The sequence below is a fragment of the Xenia sp. Carnegie-2017 genome, unplaced genomic scaffold (assembly GCF_021976095.1).
Source record: "Xenia sp. Carnegie-2017 unplaced genomic scaffold, XeniaSp_v1 HiC_scaffold_20, whole genome shotgun sequence".
In the NCBI taxonomy this organism is placed as follows: domain Eukaryota; kingdom Metazoa; phylum Cnidaria; class Anthozoa; order Malacalcyonacea; family Xeniidae; genus Xenia; species Xenia sp. Carnegie-2017.
The window spans coordinates 10,868,167-10,888,039 of record NW_025813483.1 but is presented as its reverse complement, the minus strand read 5'-3'; the positions used below and the strand labels follow the sequence as shown (position 1 = coordinate 10,888,039).

Genomic DNA, 19,873 nt, shown 5'->3' with positions numbered 1-19,873 from the left:
GAATAACCTTGAGTAACCAATGAAGTGCCAGGCGGGAAACGGATTCTCAATATAAATATTAGAGTCCAACAAATAATTTTGAACATAGTCATAAACAATTCGGTTTTATGAAATTTATTAAAATAGTGAAGACAAAAATAGTCAAGTTATTAAAATAGTCAAGACGAAACGTCACTATTTTAATAAATTTCATAAAACCAAATTGTTTATGACTATGTTCAAAATTATTTGTTGGGCTCTAATATTTATATTGAGAACCTTGAGTAACGTTTATCTTCAATTAGAATAATCTTGAGCAACGTTTATCTTCAATTAGAATAACCATGAGTAACGTTTGACTTCAATTAGAATAACCTTGAGTAACGTTTATCTTCAATTAGAATAACCTTAAGTAATGTTTATCTTCAATTAGAATAACCTTAACTAACGTTTATCTTCAATTAGAATAACCTTAAGTAACGTTTATCTTCAATTAGAATGACCTTGAGTAACGTTTATCTACAATTAGAGTATCCCTGAGTAACGCTTATGTTTTGTAATCTCAAAGGAATCAATATTGGCCCTCCAATCATGGGAAAAGTGAATTGATTGAGGGTACAGTTCGTATCGATTTCTGGAATAACTTCCGCATATCATTTATTGTGTTATACAGGCTTTTGTGTGAATGTTTATTCAAACCACAAGAAATTACATTTCTCTTTTAAAATTGCTTGTCAGCAACACTTAACATTGCAAAGACAAAACGAGATTATGTTTTGAAGCAACATCAAATTCAAACATCATAGAATATCGGCTTCAGTTATAACTTTATGATTGATTGAAAGAAGTCAAAGATAACTGTCAAAGAACGAAACCCCCTGCTTCAAAAGCTTAGCACACCAATGTTCGCATAAGAAAACATCAAGTATAATAATCATGCACATACAACTCATTTGGGTATGATGGATATCTCAAGATTATTTTAACAAAAAATTTACAAGTAAAATTTTCAATTCACAGCAAAGTTTTCAAGTCAACGACTAAGATGCGAAATATCTTAGATCAGAAATTAATGAGATCCCTCTAAGGGCTCTCAACTAATAAATATTTCAAAGCTGTTACTGCGGAGTCCATGTCATGTCAGCTAAAATATTGTCGCTTCTGTATAATGCCGTGATAGACTGACAGCTTTTATGGTAGTTTAATTATCCTGTACGTGATCTAATGAAAAAGAGATCCGTCCGTTTTTTACGAGTGTGAAAAATATAAGATGTTGATGAAGAAACAAGCATGAAACACTTTCGCAAGATTGGCTTATGCAAACCTTTTTATCGATTGTGTTGATATCAAAGTTTAGAGATGTACAATTTAAAGGTTATTTTTCATTATCTTTTAAATTTCCACAGGTATCAACAATTAATCTGCTGCGGAGCGAGCGGACCTAAAGCGAGCGAGCGTGACAGCCCAATATCTGCAGAAAGAGTGCTTAGATTGTTGTTCAGCACAATGCATTGTGGGAATGCTTTTTGGTCATGAGTAGATCATAAAGCATGTTCCCAGCAATTCCGTGAACCTCTCAGTTTAGACGGGGTCTGAGGCAGATCGACATCCAACATAGAAATACTCAAAGTCATTTCATAACATTTCTACCATTCACGGTAAGTTTTTTCAAATGTTAATGTATAAATGGTTTGAGGCATTTAAATCTTTGATAACGATGCTCTAATAAAGTATTTACAAGTGTTACACTGAGTAGCTAATACAGTCCGATCTCATATTGTGTACAAGCTGATTGAAATGAATTTGTCACGTTTCGTGTGAACTTGACATGAACTCAAAAACCATAAGAAATCTTTTGAATCGCTTGAGTATAACGCGCAAATCATATTGATTATTTCAAGCCCGTGTAACTTTTACTTTTGTGTTGTTTAATTGTTTTCAACCCACCTAGTATCTTTAATTGTATATTTTCATGCGTTTACACAAAGTAAACAATTGCGTGGTATTTGTCGTTGTGTGTTACATGGAAAACATTCTTTAGAATGCTGTGATGTGCTGGGATACATTATTTCCCTTAGTGAATTCATGTATGTGCACCTCTATCAACTTAGCTGACACAGCATTTACTCCGAACATTTATTCATTTAAAACAAATGAAGATATCGTGATGCGCGAGTTCGGTATAAAGGCAGCATTATTGTAGCAACCAGTATATTATCTGCTAACATGAAGTTACGGTTTTCTGTGTTTTCAGTTGTCTTTCGAAGCGTTGCGCTTTTTGCTATTTTACTTTTTCCATTGGAGTCAGTGTCGTACTCAATCAACCTCGATGATTGTTGGCGGGGTACGGGAGGGAGGGGGTTCTTTAATAATAATTGTTGAATATCAAACTCCAAATTATGTAGCTGCTCTGGATTTTAGAAACACATACACAGTGTTCGCATTCCACAGAAAATTAACTATTGTTCTATTTGTTCTTCCTTAAGCAAATGACACAAATTTCAAAGTCATGTCGGAGAATTATATTGAATAAAAAATGTGTTTTCAAAGAGCGTCGAATAGCAATTGTGACATAGTCACAATAATTTTTTGTGACAAGGTTGCCATATGTAATTTTTTGTTCTCGCAGATGAAATGAACAAATTTCCGGTGGCGAGGTTACTACTTGAAAACCTGACACTCCTGTTGTTTTAAACAAAGAATTGTTGGATTGCTATAACTCGTAATGATTGACAAAAAAATAGGCACAGTGGAAAATTCTGGTCATTTACAAAGACATATTCTACATGTGTCCTATTTCTTGTCATGGAAACATATCTTGGTTAAGTACCTCAATGGGGGGGCTTAACGGGGCAATTTGAAATAATTGTGTTTCCGATAATCAAAATTCAACAGACAATTGCCTGAATTCTAAAAGCTCACTCACACTCGTTGAGTGGAGCTTCAAAATCACCCCATATAAAAATACAAAGACTGTTCTTTACTTCACTAATTGATTGATTTGAAATAGTTTAACACAAATTTTGGCAACAATGGAGAAATGAGTTTTCCATTGATTATTGCGAGTGCGAATTCTATGAACACAGGCGTATCGTTGGGTGCATGTTGCTTACATCGAACTTATCAAGAAATATACTGCCCATACGGTAAACATTATAATCTTCAAGGGGGATCTTAAATACTCAAGGAAGCTAGCTAAGTATATGAAGTGACACTTTCACTTTGCAATCTTTCTTTGCCGTAGCGTTGATCTCAAACGAAAGTTATCAAGCTTGCGTAGATATCTTTTGCTCCAAGCAACTTTTCGAGATTTACGATACAATTTATGTAACCGCTATGAAATTAGAAATTTCTGATATAGAAGATGACTAGTGAACCCTGCGGCGCTATTTCATGACAAGCTAACAATTTTATGTAACTGATAACTTAGTTGAAATAGTTATTGTGCGTCTAAAGCCGTCTATTTATACCCAATCGCTAACGCAACTGAGCGCAGTTGGGTGAATTCATTAAACTAATCAACGAAAGTACTTAATAGTGTCAATAGTTGAACTATTTTCGTTGCTATGTAAACAAAAACAAATGAAAAAATGGCGAAAATGAATTTCTTATTTGATTCAGTAAGCAAGGATCAGCTTTTAGCAATTTTTTTTAATGACGCAGACGAGCAAAACATGGGAGAATTAAATGCCGAGCAACTGCGAAATGTGTACGCGTCTCTACGGCCTGGTGGCTTGAGTATACGTCAAACAAAGGCAGCAATAGCGGAGATATGCGCTGCTGAAACCTGCGATATTTGTGAATTCATGGACGTTTTAAACGAAATGGATCGACGATTTTTTCTGGTGAAGGAACTAGAGTGGGAATTTGCGATGCTAGACGGCAAACAACTTGGCTTTATCAGCGAAAAAGATGCACAATTTCTCTTCCAAGCTGTCTATGATGATTTCTTCTCGCATAGAAGATGGCTTGAATTTATTAAATCACGTCGAGTGCCAGGGAGCGCAGTAAGTTTTGCCGAAATCGAAGTAGAGTTGTGTGATATACCCTCGGTTGAATGGCTCGAGCAAGATGCCATGAAAGAAGACGAAGAAAGGCAAGGTATTAACGATGTTTATTGAAGAGTTATTCTATACAATATCTTTCAGTGCAGATTTTGCCAAATTTTGTGGACCATTCATATACCAACAAGAGTTTTTTTTATCTTCTCTTTCTTCCTTTGAAACAAATAATAATGATAATATTATTATACAATGATAAAAGATCGCTTGCACGTATACTATAGTAATTACCTGACTTGTGTCCAATCTCCCTTGTGAATATAATCCATATCAAAGAAACGCGACCACCAAACTAAAAAATTGACGCAATTTATTCATATCCAGAGCTCGTAAAAGCTAATCAAGCTAAACTACAAGAAGAAGAGGAGAGCTTCCAACGAGCGCAAGAATTGAAGAGAAAAGGTTAATAGACAAAAGCTACGGCAGTTGAATGTATAATATGAATGCAAAAATGACAAATCATACAAAATGAACAGCGATCCTCTTCATTCTCTGGCAGCATATTGATAAACATTACTGAAACAAACTGCCGAATTCAAGCCTTCATAAAAGTCTGTCTCTTGCTCACTAAATGCCAAAACCCACACGAAGTTTACCAGCCTTCGATGAAATGTCTGAGGCCTCCAGATTGTTTACCTAAATTGAGAAAGGCATACCTGCAAATGACTTGCGGTATAATTCATTTCAGAGAAAGAAGCAGAAGAGATTCGTCTCATGAAAGAAAAGCAAAGGAATGAAGAAAGAAAAAAAATGTTGAAGCAAAAAGAACAAGAAAGAATCAAAACAGAAAAAAGTAATATGTTTGAAAACTGAAAATTATTCTTTCAACTGAATAAACTTGACACGGTCTTCACCTGTATGTTTTTCTTTTATAGAAAAAGCGAAAGAAGAAGGTAAAAATAAGAATACGAACAATTTAAACTGCGACAATAAAATAAATGTATTCACGCGAAGCAAATTATGACATCGAAGTCTCCGTGACGTAGCATCTAACGTATTTGCTTTCGATTCAATCATTTAGAAAGACGTCTGGAAGAGATAGCAGCCCGCAGGCGGGAGGAGGAGGCCAGGCAGGCAGCAGAAAAGGAAGAACAACTTCGGGAGGAGCAGCTGCGGAGGAAGATAGCCAAAGAAGAACGAAAAAAAGAGGAATGGGAAGCAAGTCAAAAGTGGAAAAAGGAAGAGCTATTACGTCAGCAGAACGAAGAACGAGAAAAACTGGAACGAGGTGAGACAATCCTTCTTTTTAGCACATTAAAGAAGATTAGCAAAACACCGCAAAAGAAGACAACGTATCATTAATAATGATCATCACATAATCGCTCTAAGTTCATAAATATATGACTTATATACCAGAAGTAGCAGTCTCTAGCGTTAAAAGTAAAGCACATTGTAAGCTGACCTTGTATCTGATGAATAGACAGAGCCGAAAAAGAAATGTTGGAAAACCTTGAGGCCGAAAAAGACCAGGAAATGGCAGATGTTGCTGCAGAAGCTGAAGAAGAAGCTATTGAGGCAGCAAGGTTGGCTTCCGAGGCCGCAAAACAGGTATTGAAAACGCTTCATTTTTGGCACTAGCAACTGTTGTATTGAAGAATCATTTCATCTATCACCAATCACAGTGCTTAGGCTACACTATCCACCAACCACAGCGTTCATGCTTCACAATGGACCAATGACAGCGTTCATGCTTCACAATGGACCAATCAAAATTAACTATTCTATTAATTTGACATTGGTACGATGCAAAGAAAATCATGAGGAAGAACACAGAACTAAACTTGATGTAATTTTGAGATATTTTATGTCATAAGACCATTGAACTATAGCCCCCAAACTTTTTAGTTCATGCCTCAAATGTAGTTAAAGTATGATAATACAGATAAGTGTTTCTTTTCGTGTACAGGCTATCGATGAGGAAAGTCGCAAAGCAGCATATGAAGCGGAGAAAAGAGCGCTAGCTGAGGCACAGTCAAATAAAGAAAAGAAACACAAAGCATCACTGAAGGCTGCACAGAAATCCAGACGAATTGAAAAGTTGGACAAGGCCATTAAAGAAGCTAAAGAAAGTAAAATAGCAAGTAGGTTGAGTTTGTAATGGAGCAAGAGGGCGCCACGTGATTGACTCGTTATGAATTTAAGAATTTGGACGAGCATTCATGCATTATCAATCATTTACTCCTAGAATTAAAAGCACCAATACGAGAAGCCGAGGAGACCCAACATGAAGTACAGCTTGGTGTTAACCTTAAACAGGCATGTCAGGGAAGGAATCTAGAACGCTTAGAAACAGCGATAAAAGACGTGAAAAAAGCAGGCTTGGAGAAATACTATGGCATCGAAATTAGCGAAGGAGAGAGGCTCGCCAACAGACTAAGACGACTAGAAAAGATAAGACAAGAAATCCTTGAATTAAAGCAAAGCACAATCTCTGAAATACGCAGCTATCAAAACCCTCCACCGGCTGTGCATCAGGTGATGATAGCCACCTATCTTTTGTTGAGCTACAACGAGAAACCGCTGAAAAACTGGAAAAACATGCAGGCGCTGCTAGGTAAAACTGGCAAAGAAGGACTAAAGAGACAGGTGACGTCACTCGATCCGGTTAAAGTGAGCGACTCTATAGCCGATTACACAGAACGCCATTACTTAAAGCAACATCAGTTAGATACAATACGTGATGTAAGCGCGGGGGCAGCAACTTTCTACGTTTGGGTAAGTACTAAGTGCTGACGAAGATAGTTTGCAAAGTATACATAAAAATCTCTCTCTTGCTGACTGTGATTCCCAGAGCGAAATTCAACGCAACAAATGATGCATGCACAACATGCAGATAGCTGCATACGAGTGATTCTATTGCATTTCACTTCTTCACTCGTCTTGGCAGTGAGCACAATGAACAAACTCTACTCACAGGGCGAAGATAAACTCTTTCTCACGAAATCACATTTGTCGACATCACGCATGCGTAGAATTAGTTCGCGTGAGTCGATTTCGCCATTGCTCTGAGAAATTTTGCCTTTGAAATCGAGCCTTAAAGCATGATAACATACATGGCAAAGGAATTAAATAAGGATATGTTCTGTAAAAATGAGTGTTTGTGAACACTTAGAGTGCAATGGAATTAAAATAAGAACAAGTTCAATAAAAATAAGTGTTCGTGAACATTCACAGTGCAATGCAATGAAAATAAAAATTAGTCTACAAAAATGAGTCTTTCAAAACAGAAAGTTATGTCTGCGATGCATATTTGAACGACGCTCTATCTCAAGTTGGTTGCAATCAAATGTTTTCGTCTGTCTGTACATTTGTTATCTTCAAGCAGGTGTTTCACACGCAAATAAACCTCATTTCATGCACAATTTAGCCGGAAATTAACGTTGAACGACAGCGTGCGTGGGAAGATTAATTACTTAAAGTCGAGAAATCATATTGTTAATTGTCCTTGCCTGTCTCTCGCTTTCAGGCAACTAATATGATAGAGGAAGCACGCGCCTGCGTGGAACAACGTGAAAAACTTGCCGAGGAGGAGAAGAAGCGCAAAGCAGAAGAACAAGAGGAAAGACGAAGAAAAGAGGAGAAGGAGAGGGAACGACAAGAAGCGAGAAAAGCACGACAAGAGGAGCGGAATTCGAGAAGGCGAACACGAAATAGCGACCTAAATAGACGCCATCGCTCAGGTAGCCGAGGATTCGAAGCAAGTCCAATAACATCTCCTGTCAGAGGGAAGCCATCATCGGGCACTCGTGTCTCGAGAAAGACATCGAAATCGAGTGAAGTCAGTCACGTGACCTCGCCGACAAGAAAGTTGTCAGGATGATCTGAACATGGGGAGAGAAAGACCTCGATGGATAGGCAGGTTTTACAGGGAATCGAGAAGGAGTCGCATTAACCTGAGGAAAATCATTTGACGCTGCAAACTTAGCAAAATGAAATAGTTCAGTGTTTTTTTGGAGGGTGGGGGTGGGTGGTGGTTGTGAAGTGACAGTTCAGAGGGACGTCCATGCAATTTCAAAACAATTGCACAGGAATAGATTGCGACGATGAAAAGATTAAGTACAACAGGATATTAAAAGTAGTCTTAATGTATATAGTCAATGACGGGTAGTTCTTTGCTATTAATAACACTGTAATGACAATGTTCACAATGGCAGTATATGACATAAGTCGAGTACAGAAATAAATTGCGGAATGTTAAGATTTACAAGAGCTACGATTACATGGCGATATCATGTTAATTGCCATGTATTTATTACTAAATACATAGCAATCGACATGACATCGCTATCAAATAAATGCATTCGCCACGTGTGATTTCGCCCAGATGTTACATGTCAGCAACGTCACAATTAAGTAATTGAGCATTTCGCTCTATGGAAAGTTACAGCTTATTTTTAACGAGCTGAGCATGATTGCTTTTGATTGAATGACTTTGACCGCATCCACCTCGCTATCTGGTTAGTAATAAAAAATTCTTTACGAAAGCAAATAAAATTACAATTTTAAAGGGCCATTTTTTTACGAGGAAATTGACGAGAAAATTAGAGGTGGGATATCACGTGAGAGACTGCGATGGATTTAGACAAGCTTTGACAACGATGTTTTTCCTTAATTGCAAACACAAAGCTTAAAAATCAACGGACATTCTTTAATCTTTACCTTTTAAAGTGAAACAAAAGGTCTTGATAAACTGCTTCTATTGTAAGATGGATAAAAAAGCCGAAAGAATTATGTTTAGTTGAAATACAGTGGAGCAAAGCAGGGAAAAGAAATGGCAGAGGATGGCGAATAAGCTGGAGAGGTTGTCGACGCAGCCATAGGCGTATATTATGAGCTATGGCACATTAAAACGAAATTACAGCTCCACTTTTTGTAAAGAAAAACATCTAACACGTTCATAGGTGAATGCCTTGCAGTCCGGTTGCACTTTTCACGATAGATAAGGAAACTTTATCTTATGAAAAATGCTTCAAAACCAAATGGTTATAACGAGCATTTCAACAATAGTCATCAAAAACACGGCTGTTGTTCTCATACGTGACATTAATGGTTACTGCCGTATTTTTACTACTGATGTATATTGTATATAATGATGTAAGTAAGGCAAGGCGGATAGTCCACAGTAGGACTAAATTCGCAAAATGGCTACGCCACCGAGGAAAGGCCTAATAAACAGCGCATACCGATTTTTCAAAACAGCATACGTTAAAATTTTTCTTTGCTCACTGACTGCGAGAACAGCAGATTTCTAAAGAAATGAATAAAGAAATTAATGATAATGTTCTGACACATGTATACCTAAATGGCACACTTAAAACTTGCCGAATGGCTACACTGGACTGCGTCAGAAAACAGCAGAAAGTCCTGCCTGGAATGCCACATGCAACGATTGGCCAGTTAACGGTCGAGTTGCCATAGCAATTTACACTAAATACACAAAGCCGTGAAATCAAAACTGATCGATAAATAAAAACCAAAGTCGGAATACACTTATTCACTCTTCTATATCTGCAAAGTTGACGAGTCGTAAAATTAGCTCTATATACACAAACCCAGTATTCTAAACGTTTAACTTGCAGTAAAAACACCTGTCTGCACTTGTTTTGTTATACCGAAAAGTACACATGTCCTCATTGGCTCGTTTTAAATGGGGAACTTAATATTAAATAGCTCATGGGATATTAAAGCGTCATTAAAATGTCAATTGAGTTGATTTTCGAGTAAGTAAAACAGAGAGCTGTTCACACAATAGACTATGAAAAGGTACAGTACAATTTAGACAGTATAGTTTTTTGAAACTTTTAAACATCTGGGATTTACTTTCTCGGTACGAGGTCAGGAAATGATTTGAGCTACAGCATGAGATTTTAAAACGTTTGGTTTTGTCAAAAATTTGAAAATCTTGTCAACCGTGCAAATAAATTTTCCTTTGTGATCTTCCGAGGCAGAAATGTCATATTTCCAACTTACACGAGATGTACGGCATATTTTTACAGTAAATAAGACAGACATCGGTTGACTTCGTGATTTCGTAACCGCTTTAGTTATGGAAAATACTCTTAACTTGGATTTTACGTACTTTTCGAAATCTGTGCATGTTCAACATTTTGATCTGATTATTCTTCAGCGTCTTTATATTAAGAATTTCGATTGAGATAATAAGGTAAGAATAAGTTAAGCATTTTTATCGAGTAGATCATATCTAGGATGCTCAGGGCATTTTTTGCGCAAATTAACGATTTCAGTTCGTTAGCAATCTGCTTGTATAGATCGTCGCCTCAAAATTCCCCATACGCCCATTAATAAAATTTACAGCCATTCGCAACTCAGCAAAGATAAGCAATATTTAAATATAAAAAACTTACTTAATTATGCCATTAAAACAGCCTTTTAGGTACATCAAGGATAATAGTAACATGTCCAGAATGTTGATTGGTTAATAACTTCGCGTTCCTCGCGCGCGATATTAGCTAAACTTGCAACAACAAGATGTTTCAAACCCATTTTAAAACTTAGTCACAACCTTGGCAACCGAAAGTAATACATTTAAAAATTGATAAATTTACGAATTTCAATTACACAATTCATACAAAACGTAGACGTCGCATTTTGTAATGTTTACATATTCTTGAAAAGTCCACGAAAGAAGAATTCTCAATTAAGATGGAGCTGGTGATAGCTTTCCGTGATAAGACTGTTTTATTTTTGATAATCAATTTCCATCAACATCGAGAGCTCTACGCAAAAAAGATAGTTCACATCGCACCGATAAATTTCTTTTTCGGAAAAAAAATTTAACGTGAAAATTTGTAGGTGTTGATGGGATGCATTAAAAAGTGCAAATTTATGTATTGTGCGGAGGAAAACATACGATTCAATTTCGTCGTTAATTTCTTGACCAATAATAACGCACGAGTTACAGATGATGTAGAAAGTTGTTATCGGTCGAGACCATATGGTCGAGACATTGACATTCGGAAATTTGATCTATATTTGTAAACATTTCATCTTTTAATATCCCACAGATCGAGGTAAGGTCTCCTCATGGCTTTCGAAGGTAACACATGGTGGACATACACTCTCTTCTCAATAATTGCCGTCCTCGCATTGGCAGGCAACACACTGGTCCTATTTGTTCTTACCACGAAACGGCATTACTTGAAACAGCCTTACAACATCTTTATATTCAGTTTGGCTTTAACAGATGTCCTGTCCGCAATATTTTTGGTATGTACTGTCCATTCTCATTTTAGGTTTGAGGAAGAAAAGGGGGCTTTCGTGTAACAATTATAGTTAAGTTAGCAGATATCCGAGTTACAAAACTGAAAATTCTTACATGAAGCAAAAATCTTTACTTTAGAGTGTTTACTTAGGTAGTTTTTGCAAATGATTGTATAATATCGGAAAGATGATGAATGGGTAAAAATAATCACAGAAAATACAAAATTTGAAATTTACCTTAAAGCAACACCACAACTAATGACAGCAAAGAGTTTTTACACCCTACACGCTAATATAAATGTTGTTTACAGCAAGCTAGCTAGGGAATAAGCCCTTTGACTTAATTGACAAACTCTTACAAAAACTTTTAATTAAAGCAAACTAAAAACAAGTTTTAATTAGAGCTAAAATGAACATCATAATATCGAAGAATATTCAAGATCATGCGTTTGAATCAGTGTTTGTGTTGAATCATGCTATTCTGTTGTTCAAATACCATTCAGAAGTGTGGAGTTCGCAATATATTTCGATTTGAAACTTTAAAGAATGAGTGTCAGTTACTTTGCGCGCCTAGTGTTTTCATACGCTCACACGGAAACTTTCGTGCTTGTACATAATACACGTTGAGAATTCGCCCATTTGTTTCGCTAAAAATTTTGTAAAATATTTCTGTAACTAACATTAAAATATTTATAAGAGTTTTGGCGTAATTATACGACTCTACCATCTACGAAAGCCTCAAACTTTGATTTTCCCTTAAGAGTCATCTAAGAGTGCAAAGCACGATCAACCTGAGACGCACTCTTTCGGATAGACGCAATGAATGCTTCCTAAGTGACTGCGAGGGAAACTAACTCTTGCATTAAAACAGCAAACCGAAATCATGACTTCTTGGTATCGAGTAAAAAGCAATTTGACAGAAAAGAGCTAACTTGACGTGTTGCTAATGTTTTTAGATAATCAGCAGATATCTCTACTTGCCCGCTACACCTGATAATGAAACAAGAGGAGAGATATTCTGTCGGACAATCTGGTCAGCGTGGATCCTTTTTACTCTTGGTTACATCTCCATTTACACGTGCGCCGCTCTCACAGTTGAGCGTTGGCTCGCAGTCACCAAGCCCCACCTTTATCGTGCGATTAAACCAGAGCAAGCGATAAAAGCTGTGGTATTCGTGTGGATTTGGGGAATTGCCATAAATATCACTACCCTCTTCCGAGCCAAATATATCCCTGGCAAGCAATCGTGTACATGGACATCCTTAAGTGTCGCCAACGATGAACTGCCATGGATGGACTTCGCATTACAAACTCTGCTACCTGTGCTGGTCATGATTGGCCTCTACATACACATACTTGTGACATTGCGCCGTCTACCAGTTATGTCAGCTGAACATCGTCCCACCAAGAAGGTCACAATTGTAGCACTAGCAGCGTCGACGGCCATAGTGCTAGGTTGGATTCCAAGCAGAATCACTTTCATGATGAGTAAGTACGGAGTTGTGGATCCAAATAGTTTGCTGCACTACTGTCTCATAATGTTGTCCATTGCAAACAGCTGCTGGAATCCGGCGTTGTATGGTGTTTACAGTTCACACTTTCGAAAAGAATACATTTCGATTTACAAAAAGGTGTTTCATTTCAATAAACCAAAAGAACCATCACCGATGAAAGGCTTCACAAACATTGGCTTGGCAGTTACCACAACAGGATCTGGTCCGACAAACCGTAGCAGCAGCACTCAACTGTGATAAGCGTCATGTAAGCATGTCATCATGTAACTATTACATCATGTACCAATAAAATTACGTATATATGTAATTATCTAACCATGAAATTGTGTAACTATATGTGACGTCACGTAACTTTATGTAACTATGTAACTATATGTGACGTCACGTAACTATATGTGACGTCACGTAACTATATGTAACTATGTAACTATATGTGACGTCAAGTAACTATAACATGTTCTCAACTGTAATATGGCATCATGATGATTAGCAAAAAAAAAAGGATTCCAACAAAACATTCGTTAACCAATCGTCACACAAATTTGACAGTTAAATGTAGACAGTGTAAGTAAACTTTAAAGTAAAACTTGAATGGATGACTTAAGAGAAAATAAACTGTTCGTTTCGAAAAGCAAATGTTGTAAGTTTTCAACAGATCACCGTGCAATTAATAAGGCCCTAGTTTAAGAATGAGAAAACCGTTGCAAACCAAGTTCACTCAAAAAGCCAGCGAAAGCAAGATGGCCGAAAAGAAGTGTCCCTTAATTACACGGCCTGTAAACATGTTTGACCAACTGGTGTGCAAAACACAAAGAGTGTCACATGGTTTAGTTTGAATAACAACGAAGAAATTTACGATGCCGTACGGGTGCAACAAACATATATATGACGAACAGCGAAGAAAATTCGATGGAAATGAAAAAAGTTAAAGATGGTATCGACGTTATCAATAAAAAACAAGAGAACGAAGAGAGTGAGGGACATGAAGTAAATGAATCAGAAAATACGGCGAATGTACGCAAGCCAGATGGTGCATGGGGTTGGTGTGTTTGTTTTGGTGCCTTCATTTGTAATTTTGTCGTTTTTGGAACACACAATTCATTCGGGGTGATCTATAATACCCTGATCAAAGAGCTCGACATAAGTAGTGCGGAAACAGGTAAGTGAAAACGATGTGTATGGATATATAATCTATATATATTACGTAACACCACCCCTACCGAGGAAGCACAACAAGTTTATATGGGAAGTGATGAAATGCCTTTACTTCAACATGATTTCCTTCCAACATTTGTTGGAAACTAAGATCGAGATTCTTATATTCGAAAAGAAGATTACACCAGGATGTTTCCCTTTTCCATCAATCAAAGAGATAAAGCACCGATCAGATAATATAATGCAAATCTAATATAATAATATAATGAAAAAACGCACCGTTTAAAATGCTTTTAAATAGTAATAGCATTTGAAACACATTCACGTCTTTTAAAGACTCAATATACAAGAAAAATTACATGTTGTTTTTCACAAGTTTTTTTCAAAAGCTTTCAGCGTGGGGGGCTTTTAGTGTGGGGGGCCGACATAGATATTCGCAACGAGCATTAATGTGTTAACAAGCAATCATATATACACTCTCCTCAATCCATATCTTGTATAGTATAGTGCTCATCTGGGGAGAGCGAACATACGCGAAAACAACGCCAGCAAAATGATCCATTTGCAGCTAATTTAGGCCTTTGTAAGAGCAACAACTGCGCGACACACAACAGTCAAAAGATGAATAACTGGCTAACGTGCTATAAAAATGTGTGCGTATTCTTGTTTGTAAGAGCATGCTATCAACATTGGGGTTAACGGTTTCGGACTAAGGTGCAACTATAGAAAAACTTAAACTAAAATCAGTGTAGTATAGAAATGTTTTCGTTCATTCTCCTGACTGCAAAATGTAGAGTTTTCGGTCGTAAAAATTATCGAATGACCCCGCTGTCTTAAAGGAAATCGCGACAAAGGAATTCATGCACTGTCAAAATAAGTCACACGTCAATATGAAAGGGAAAATTACTGCACGTGCGCACTACAGTCAAAATCCATCAAACTAATGATTTTTTGCAGTTCCATGATAGCTAGTCAAAAGAAAGTGAAAAATGATCGATATACAAACTAGTTGAATGTTGTATCAAAATAGTTTATCAAGCAGAAAATATGTAAATGGAGGAAGTAGCCATAAACCGCAAACCATGTTGTTATCACGAAAAAACACAATGTTTTATGTTAATTTACGAACAGACACCGACAAAATAGAAAGAGCTAGTCTGTTTACGATATAAAACACTAAGCCTTCAAAGAAACCGATGAAATTTTAGATAAGGATTTCACTTAAGTTAAAATACAAGCGCGTCGTAATTAACGCATTAATGCTATCTTTCAAAGATATATAGTCAAAGTATAAATGCTAAAAAAAAACAAGGCATATGTTTAAGGAGTAAAGTTTTAAATACATGCAAATAAATTCTTCACCAGCTGAGAGACTGACAAAAATAAAGTGAAGAATATTCCGAAAATGGACATTGTACACTTAATTAACATTGAAAAATACACAACTGCATATATCCATTAAAATCTAATGAACATATTAATTGTCTGCACCGTGTTGCATCATGGTAAATTGCGAGCGCATTGCATTTTGGTGCATAGATTATAGTATTACCGCTAATACACAGGTGTTCATTTTAGCGTGGATTGGTTCCATAGCGATGGGTTTGAACTTTCTATTTGGACCCGTTGCCAGCGCTCTTTGCGAGCGAATAGGATGCCAGATGACGACGCTGATCGGAGCTACATTATCCGTAGCTGGACTGCTCTTGTCATCATTTATCGCACGCGACGATGTCTCAAAAATGTATGCAACATACGGCGTAATGTGGGGGACTGGGTCCAGTATGTGCTATGTACCTTCCATGGTAATACTAGGACAATACTTTGATGAACGGATGGCATTAGCCAATGGCCTTGGGACAAGTGGCAGCGGAGTTGGTACCGTTGTCATGGCACCAGTTATACAAAAGCTACTAACAACAGTGGGTATGAACATCACTATGATTGTTTAGCTAATTTTTGGAGACTTAATCAGGTCTGATATTGAACAAAACAGTTGCTGAAGAATATTTTTGCGCGACCTCAACGAAAGAAACCGTTAGCTATAAGTACGTAACTTGGTAACTACGCTGCGCAGTCTACATCAGGCTCTCACAAGTGGGAAACATTGCACGGCCAAAATATTAAATATTTTAGAAAAGTTAAGCTACCAACCGCAGTATTGTTCTTGGAAGTATTTTGAACAATTCATACGATTTACACTTAACACTAAACATTTTAATTTTTGTATTTGTTTAAATCTGCTCAGAGCAATATTTTTTAATTGGAAGTTTTTACTTCTTAATTTAAAATTGATTCATAAAAACATTAAAATTTCCATTTTGCAGATGCGACAAGAAGCATATTTCAAACATCAAACAGATCGCACTACGTTTTGTAGAAGAAGCAAATAAATAAGCCTAGAGAATCGAGTATTTATTTGCCAAATTAGGAACTGCAATGCTTTGCTCAAAACTTCATACTAAAGATAGAAAAAGTAATGATTTTACGGAATGGAAACTAATTCTTATAAAAAATCACCAATAAAGACCACATACGATCATAGCAAACGTTTGATCCGAACCGCCTGACTGATCCTAATTAAAGCTAAACATTCCTCATTCTATGTATAATAATGTAAACATTTCTTACCTCCAGGTTGGCGTGCAACATTTCGTATCGTGGGTGTCGTCGCTATTCTGTTGTTTGTATCCGCTTGGCTGTTTCGACCATTGAAAGGATTGCAAAAGGAAAACAAGGAGACGGCACATCCTTGCGTCGATCTAAACATATGGCGAAATAAAGCATTCATTGTTTGGGTCTTGGCCATTTCTTTCTTCCTATTTGGTTACTTTATACCGTACGTTCATTTGGTAAGTTTTCCTGCGATTATCACCCCCCCCCCCTCCCCGACCATGGCAAGCCATAAAATGCAGTCTACTGGTTGCCACTAAGCTAATTGCTTTGGTAATAAGATATGAGTGGCACCAAAAATTCCAATAGAGCGCATGTTCCTTATTTCGTGGTTGAATTTCTGTCACGATTGACTGCAGTCAAGATTTCATGGCCAAACATCATATGGTACAAAGAAGCGCATATCAACGAATGCTAAGAACTTACCTTTTTTGATACACCTTGTACAAAATTTTTTTTCTGGTTACGCTGTTGATCAAGAGTTCAACATCTGAATATGAAGAACGAAGTCAATTCTCGATGTTCGTGTTTTGACTCGTCAATTTTTGTTTACTTTGATCTTTTTTCTCATACCAGCTCTAAAAGTGAGAGCTGATTATTGATTATTACCTTCTTAATTGGTACCTAAGGTTTACAAAATGTTTGAAACTGGCAATACGAAACAGTCCTTGACAACTCATTGCATTGGAAAAAAGTAAAGACTCGACATTTTTTCCAAACTTTAGGTGAGATTAGCAAGTCTACATGGTGTAGAGAGTAAAGATGCGGCCTGGCTCATCGCCTTTCTCTCCATCGCATCAACAGTTGGCCGCGTAGTATTTGGAAAATTGGGAGACTTGAAACGAGTTAACAGATTGTACATGTTTCAATTGTCCATTCTGATAATTGGCGCCACAACAGCTCTTCTCTCGCTGGCTACGAATTACGCTTTACTGCTTGCGTACGCCATCACCTTTGGTTTCTTTGACGGTTGTTTTGTTGGTCAGGTTGCCGTAGTCACATCTGGTATAGTTGGAATGAAACATCTTGCGGTCGCATTGGGCTATCTTTTTGGATCCATAGCTATACCTATGACAATGGGACCTCCCATGGCAGGTACTTTAACTACACGCAACATCCCCGACTCACCCCTCCCTCCCTCCAGACCTCTATTTATCGACATTATGGGCTATGTTATTGGATCTATAGCTATACCCATGACAATGGGACTTCCCATGGCAGGTACTTTAACTACACGCAACATCCCCGACTCACCCCACCCTCCCTCCAGACCTCTATTTATCGACATTATGGGCTATCTTTTTGGATCCATAGCTATACCCATGACAATGGGACCTCCCATGGCAGGTACTTTAACTACACGCAACATCCCCGGACTCACCCCACCCCCTTCCAGACCTCTATTTATCGACATTGTTTTTTAATAAAATTTCGTGCTCTCACGAGAGCTGTTTACGTTTTAACTGTTTTCACCATTGATAGGTTGGATATATGATGCCTGGCAGTCATACGACCTGGCCTTCTACGTGGCAGGCGGCACGAGCTTTCTTGGTTTTCTAACAATGTTCCTTATACCGCGCCTTGTCAAGAAGCACTCGGAGGCGTGGGAACGATTGTTTGAAAACAAAAGAAGAGCATCGATTGAAAGCCGTCGTAAGCTGCTGTCAGATTTGCCACAAGACACAAACGTACTTTCGACCTCAGACGGAAATGGCAATCTCCCAGCACTAGCACAGGTTACCGTGGAGCGGGCAAACTACACGAGAGGCAGAAGACGTTCCCTGCCGGCTATTCACATGAGCCCTTATCATAATGCGACAACGAATAAGAATCAAGTTTCGTCTCCTTCAACACCGAACAGTCTAACACCAGAAAAGACATTCATCTATCCATGTCCCTTTCCAAACTTAACCTCCGGAAGCAACAGTAATACCGCACCAAACTCATCTACCGGATTTAGTAGTAATATATGTCCACGTGGTATTCGTGCGCGTCGAGGATCATTGCCAGCCATTGCTTTCAAACCAAGTAGTGTATCACAAAGAGAAGGAAAGGCAACGCAATTGCTACTGGTTGATGCAAACTTGCTTGCACAACACGGGATATCATTGGTTAACACATCCCAACAAGGAATATCATTGGTTACATCCCAGGATGGAGAACCTTCAACCAATAGGGTGCACAAAGCAAACACATATAGAAGAAGGGGTTCATTACCTGCAATCAACCATTCATCTCTTCCCAACTCGTTGACAACAATGAGATTCAATCAACCAAAGTTATACAATGGTGTTAGACGAGGCTCCTTACCTGCTGTTTCATTAACAACCCAAGGAGACACTCATCATGACCAAAGTAATAAAGCAAAAAATTCATTGTTGCTGTCCTCTTTCATGGAAAATTCTGGCAACCAATCACTAGACGAGAAAGAAGAAGAACAACTGAGTTCAACACCAACAGATGCTAATCTGCCTAATCACCAAGCAAAAGAGTAGAATTGGGTTATTTGATGAAATAATAATGACTAGAGTTAGATTTGTATTTACAACATTGCATGTTCACAAGTTCTTTATATTGGAGCTTGGAATACTATCATTTTCACGAAATCGCTAAATTACTTATAAATTGGAGTATTTTCTGTGGAAACTTACATTTTAAATTCAGGAAAAATGCTTTGTGAAATAAGAAAAAAACCTATTACAGTTAAGCATATATTAATTTAACAACGCTTGGCGAATTACTTTCATACAATTTGCTCGCTTTTGTCACCTTCACTCTGTCATTTAACAAATATGGCGACTTTTGGGATAAAAACTTAGTTCAGGTTGAATACATAATAAAACCGTCGATGAAGACTTGATATCTCAATGAAGGTCATTCCAAAAATCATTTAGCACGAACTCCGTAGTCAGTGCAACAAAATTTCATTGGCAAATTAAACCACAAACCCATTGATCCCAGCCCTTGGCCCTCTAGAACTCACTCGTTCAGTATAACAGTAAACATCAATCGTCAAAAGGAGCATGTTATATGCACTATTTATCACATCAACTATTACCAAATAACACAAACCTTTCTGCTTCGACTTCTCTTTTGTCAGTTCTGTGTACATACTGAAATCATTTACTAAAACTAACTTTTTATATGAGTTTCATGAAACTTTCCTAAGTCCGAACATTAATGGTGGTTTATGAGCCCATTATGCTTGTGATCAGAAATCAACTACGGGGCACGTGCAGGCCTCTGGTAAAATGTGATGGCCACGATACG

General features: G+C 37.5%; 3 protein-coding genes across 4 annotated transcripts; all 3 read left to right on the top strand.

Annotated features, from left to right (window-relative positions):
- The first annotated feature begins 1,465 nt into the window (after window positions 1-1,465).
- Window positions 1,466-13,411, top strand: LOC124441808 (galanin receptor 2a-like). 2 transcript variants are annotated; one of them, XM_046992274.1, is made up of 3 exons: window positions 1,466-1,637; window positions 11,066-11,267; window positions 12,218-13,411. In XM_046992274.1, the coding sequence occupies exons 2-3, from the start codon at window positions 11,085-11,087 to the stop codon at window positions 13,010-13,012; spliced, it is 978 nt and encodes a 325-aa protein (XP_046848230.1). In that variant the 5' UTR covers window positions 1,466-1,637; window positions 11,066-11,084; the 3' UTR covers window positions 13,013-13,411. The 2 variants fall into 2 exon arrangements, with proteins under 2 accessions (XP_046848230.1, XP_046848231.1); XM_046992275.1 differs by lacking the exon at window positions 1,466-1,637 and adding an exon at window positions 9,761-9,803.
- Window positions 3,560-8,551, top strand: LOC124441673 (trichohyalin-like). Its single transcript, XM_046992140.1, has 9 exons — window positions 3,560-4,080; window positions 4,365-4,442; window positions 4,729-4,829; window positions 4,916-4,933; window positions 5,037-5,268; window positions 5,461-5,588; window positions 5,947-6,121; window positions 6,226-6,755; window positions 7,507-8,551. The coding sequence occupies exons 1-9, from the start codon at window positions 3,570-3,572 to the stop codon at window positions 7,858-7,860; spliced, it is 2,127 nt and encodes a 708-aa protein (XP_046848096.1). The 5' UTR covers window positions 3,560-3,569; the 3' UTR covers window positions 7,861-8,551.
- A 200-nt stretch (window positions 13,412-13,611) lies between the features above and the next one.
- On the top strand, window positions 13,612-19,471 carry LOC124441806 (monocarboxylate transporter 10-like). Its single transcript, XM_046992272.1, has 5 exons — window positions 13,612-13,934; window positions 15,509-15,856; window positions 16,568-16,782; window positions 17,329-17,698; window positions 18,086-19,471. Exons 1-5 carry the CDS (start codon window positions 13,661-13,663, stop codon window positions 19,096-19,098), a joined length of 2,220 nt encoding a protein of 739 aa, XP_046848228.1. The 5' UTR covers window positions 13,612-13,660; the 3' UTR covers window positions 19,099-19,471.
- Window positions 19,472-19,873: the final 402 nt, after the last annotated feature.

Coding starts and splice junctions, on each gene's coding strand:
- LOC124441673 (XM_046992140.1), top strand. CDS start 3,570: ATGGCGAAAATGAATTTCTTATTTGATTCAGTAAGCAAGGATCAGCTT. Junction 4,443..4,728: donor GCAAGAATTGAAGAGAAAAG/GTTAATAGACAA, acceptor AATTCATTTCAG/AGAAAGAAGCAGAAGAGATT. Junction 5,269..5,460: donor ACGAGAAAAACTGGAACGAG/GTGAGACAATCC, acceptor TCTGATGAATAG/ACAGAGCCGAAAAAGAAATG.
- LOC124441808 (XM_046992274.1), top strand. CDS start 11,085: ATGGCTTTCGAAGGTAACACATGGTGGACATACACTCTCTTCTCAATA. Junction 11,268..12,217: donor TCCTGTCCGCAATATTTTTG/GTATGTACTGTC, acceptor TAATGTTTTTAG/ATAATCAGCAGATATCTCTA.
- LOC124441806 (XM_046992272.1), top strand. CDS start 13,661: ATGACGAACAGCGAAGAAAATTCGATGGAAATGAAAAAAGTTAAAGAT. Junction 13,935..15,508: donor CATAAGTAGTGCGGAAACAG/GTAAGTGAAAAC, acceptor TGTTCATTTTAG/CGTGGATTGGTTCCATAGCG. Junction 16,783..17,328: donor TTATACCGTACGTTCATTTG/GTAAGTTTTCCT, acceptor TCCAAACTTTAG/GTGAGATTAGCAAGTCTACA.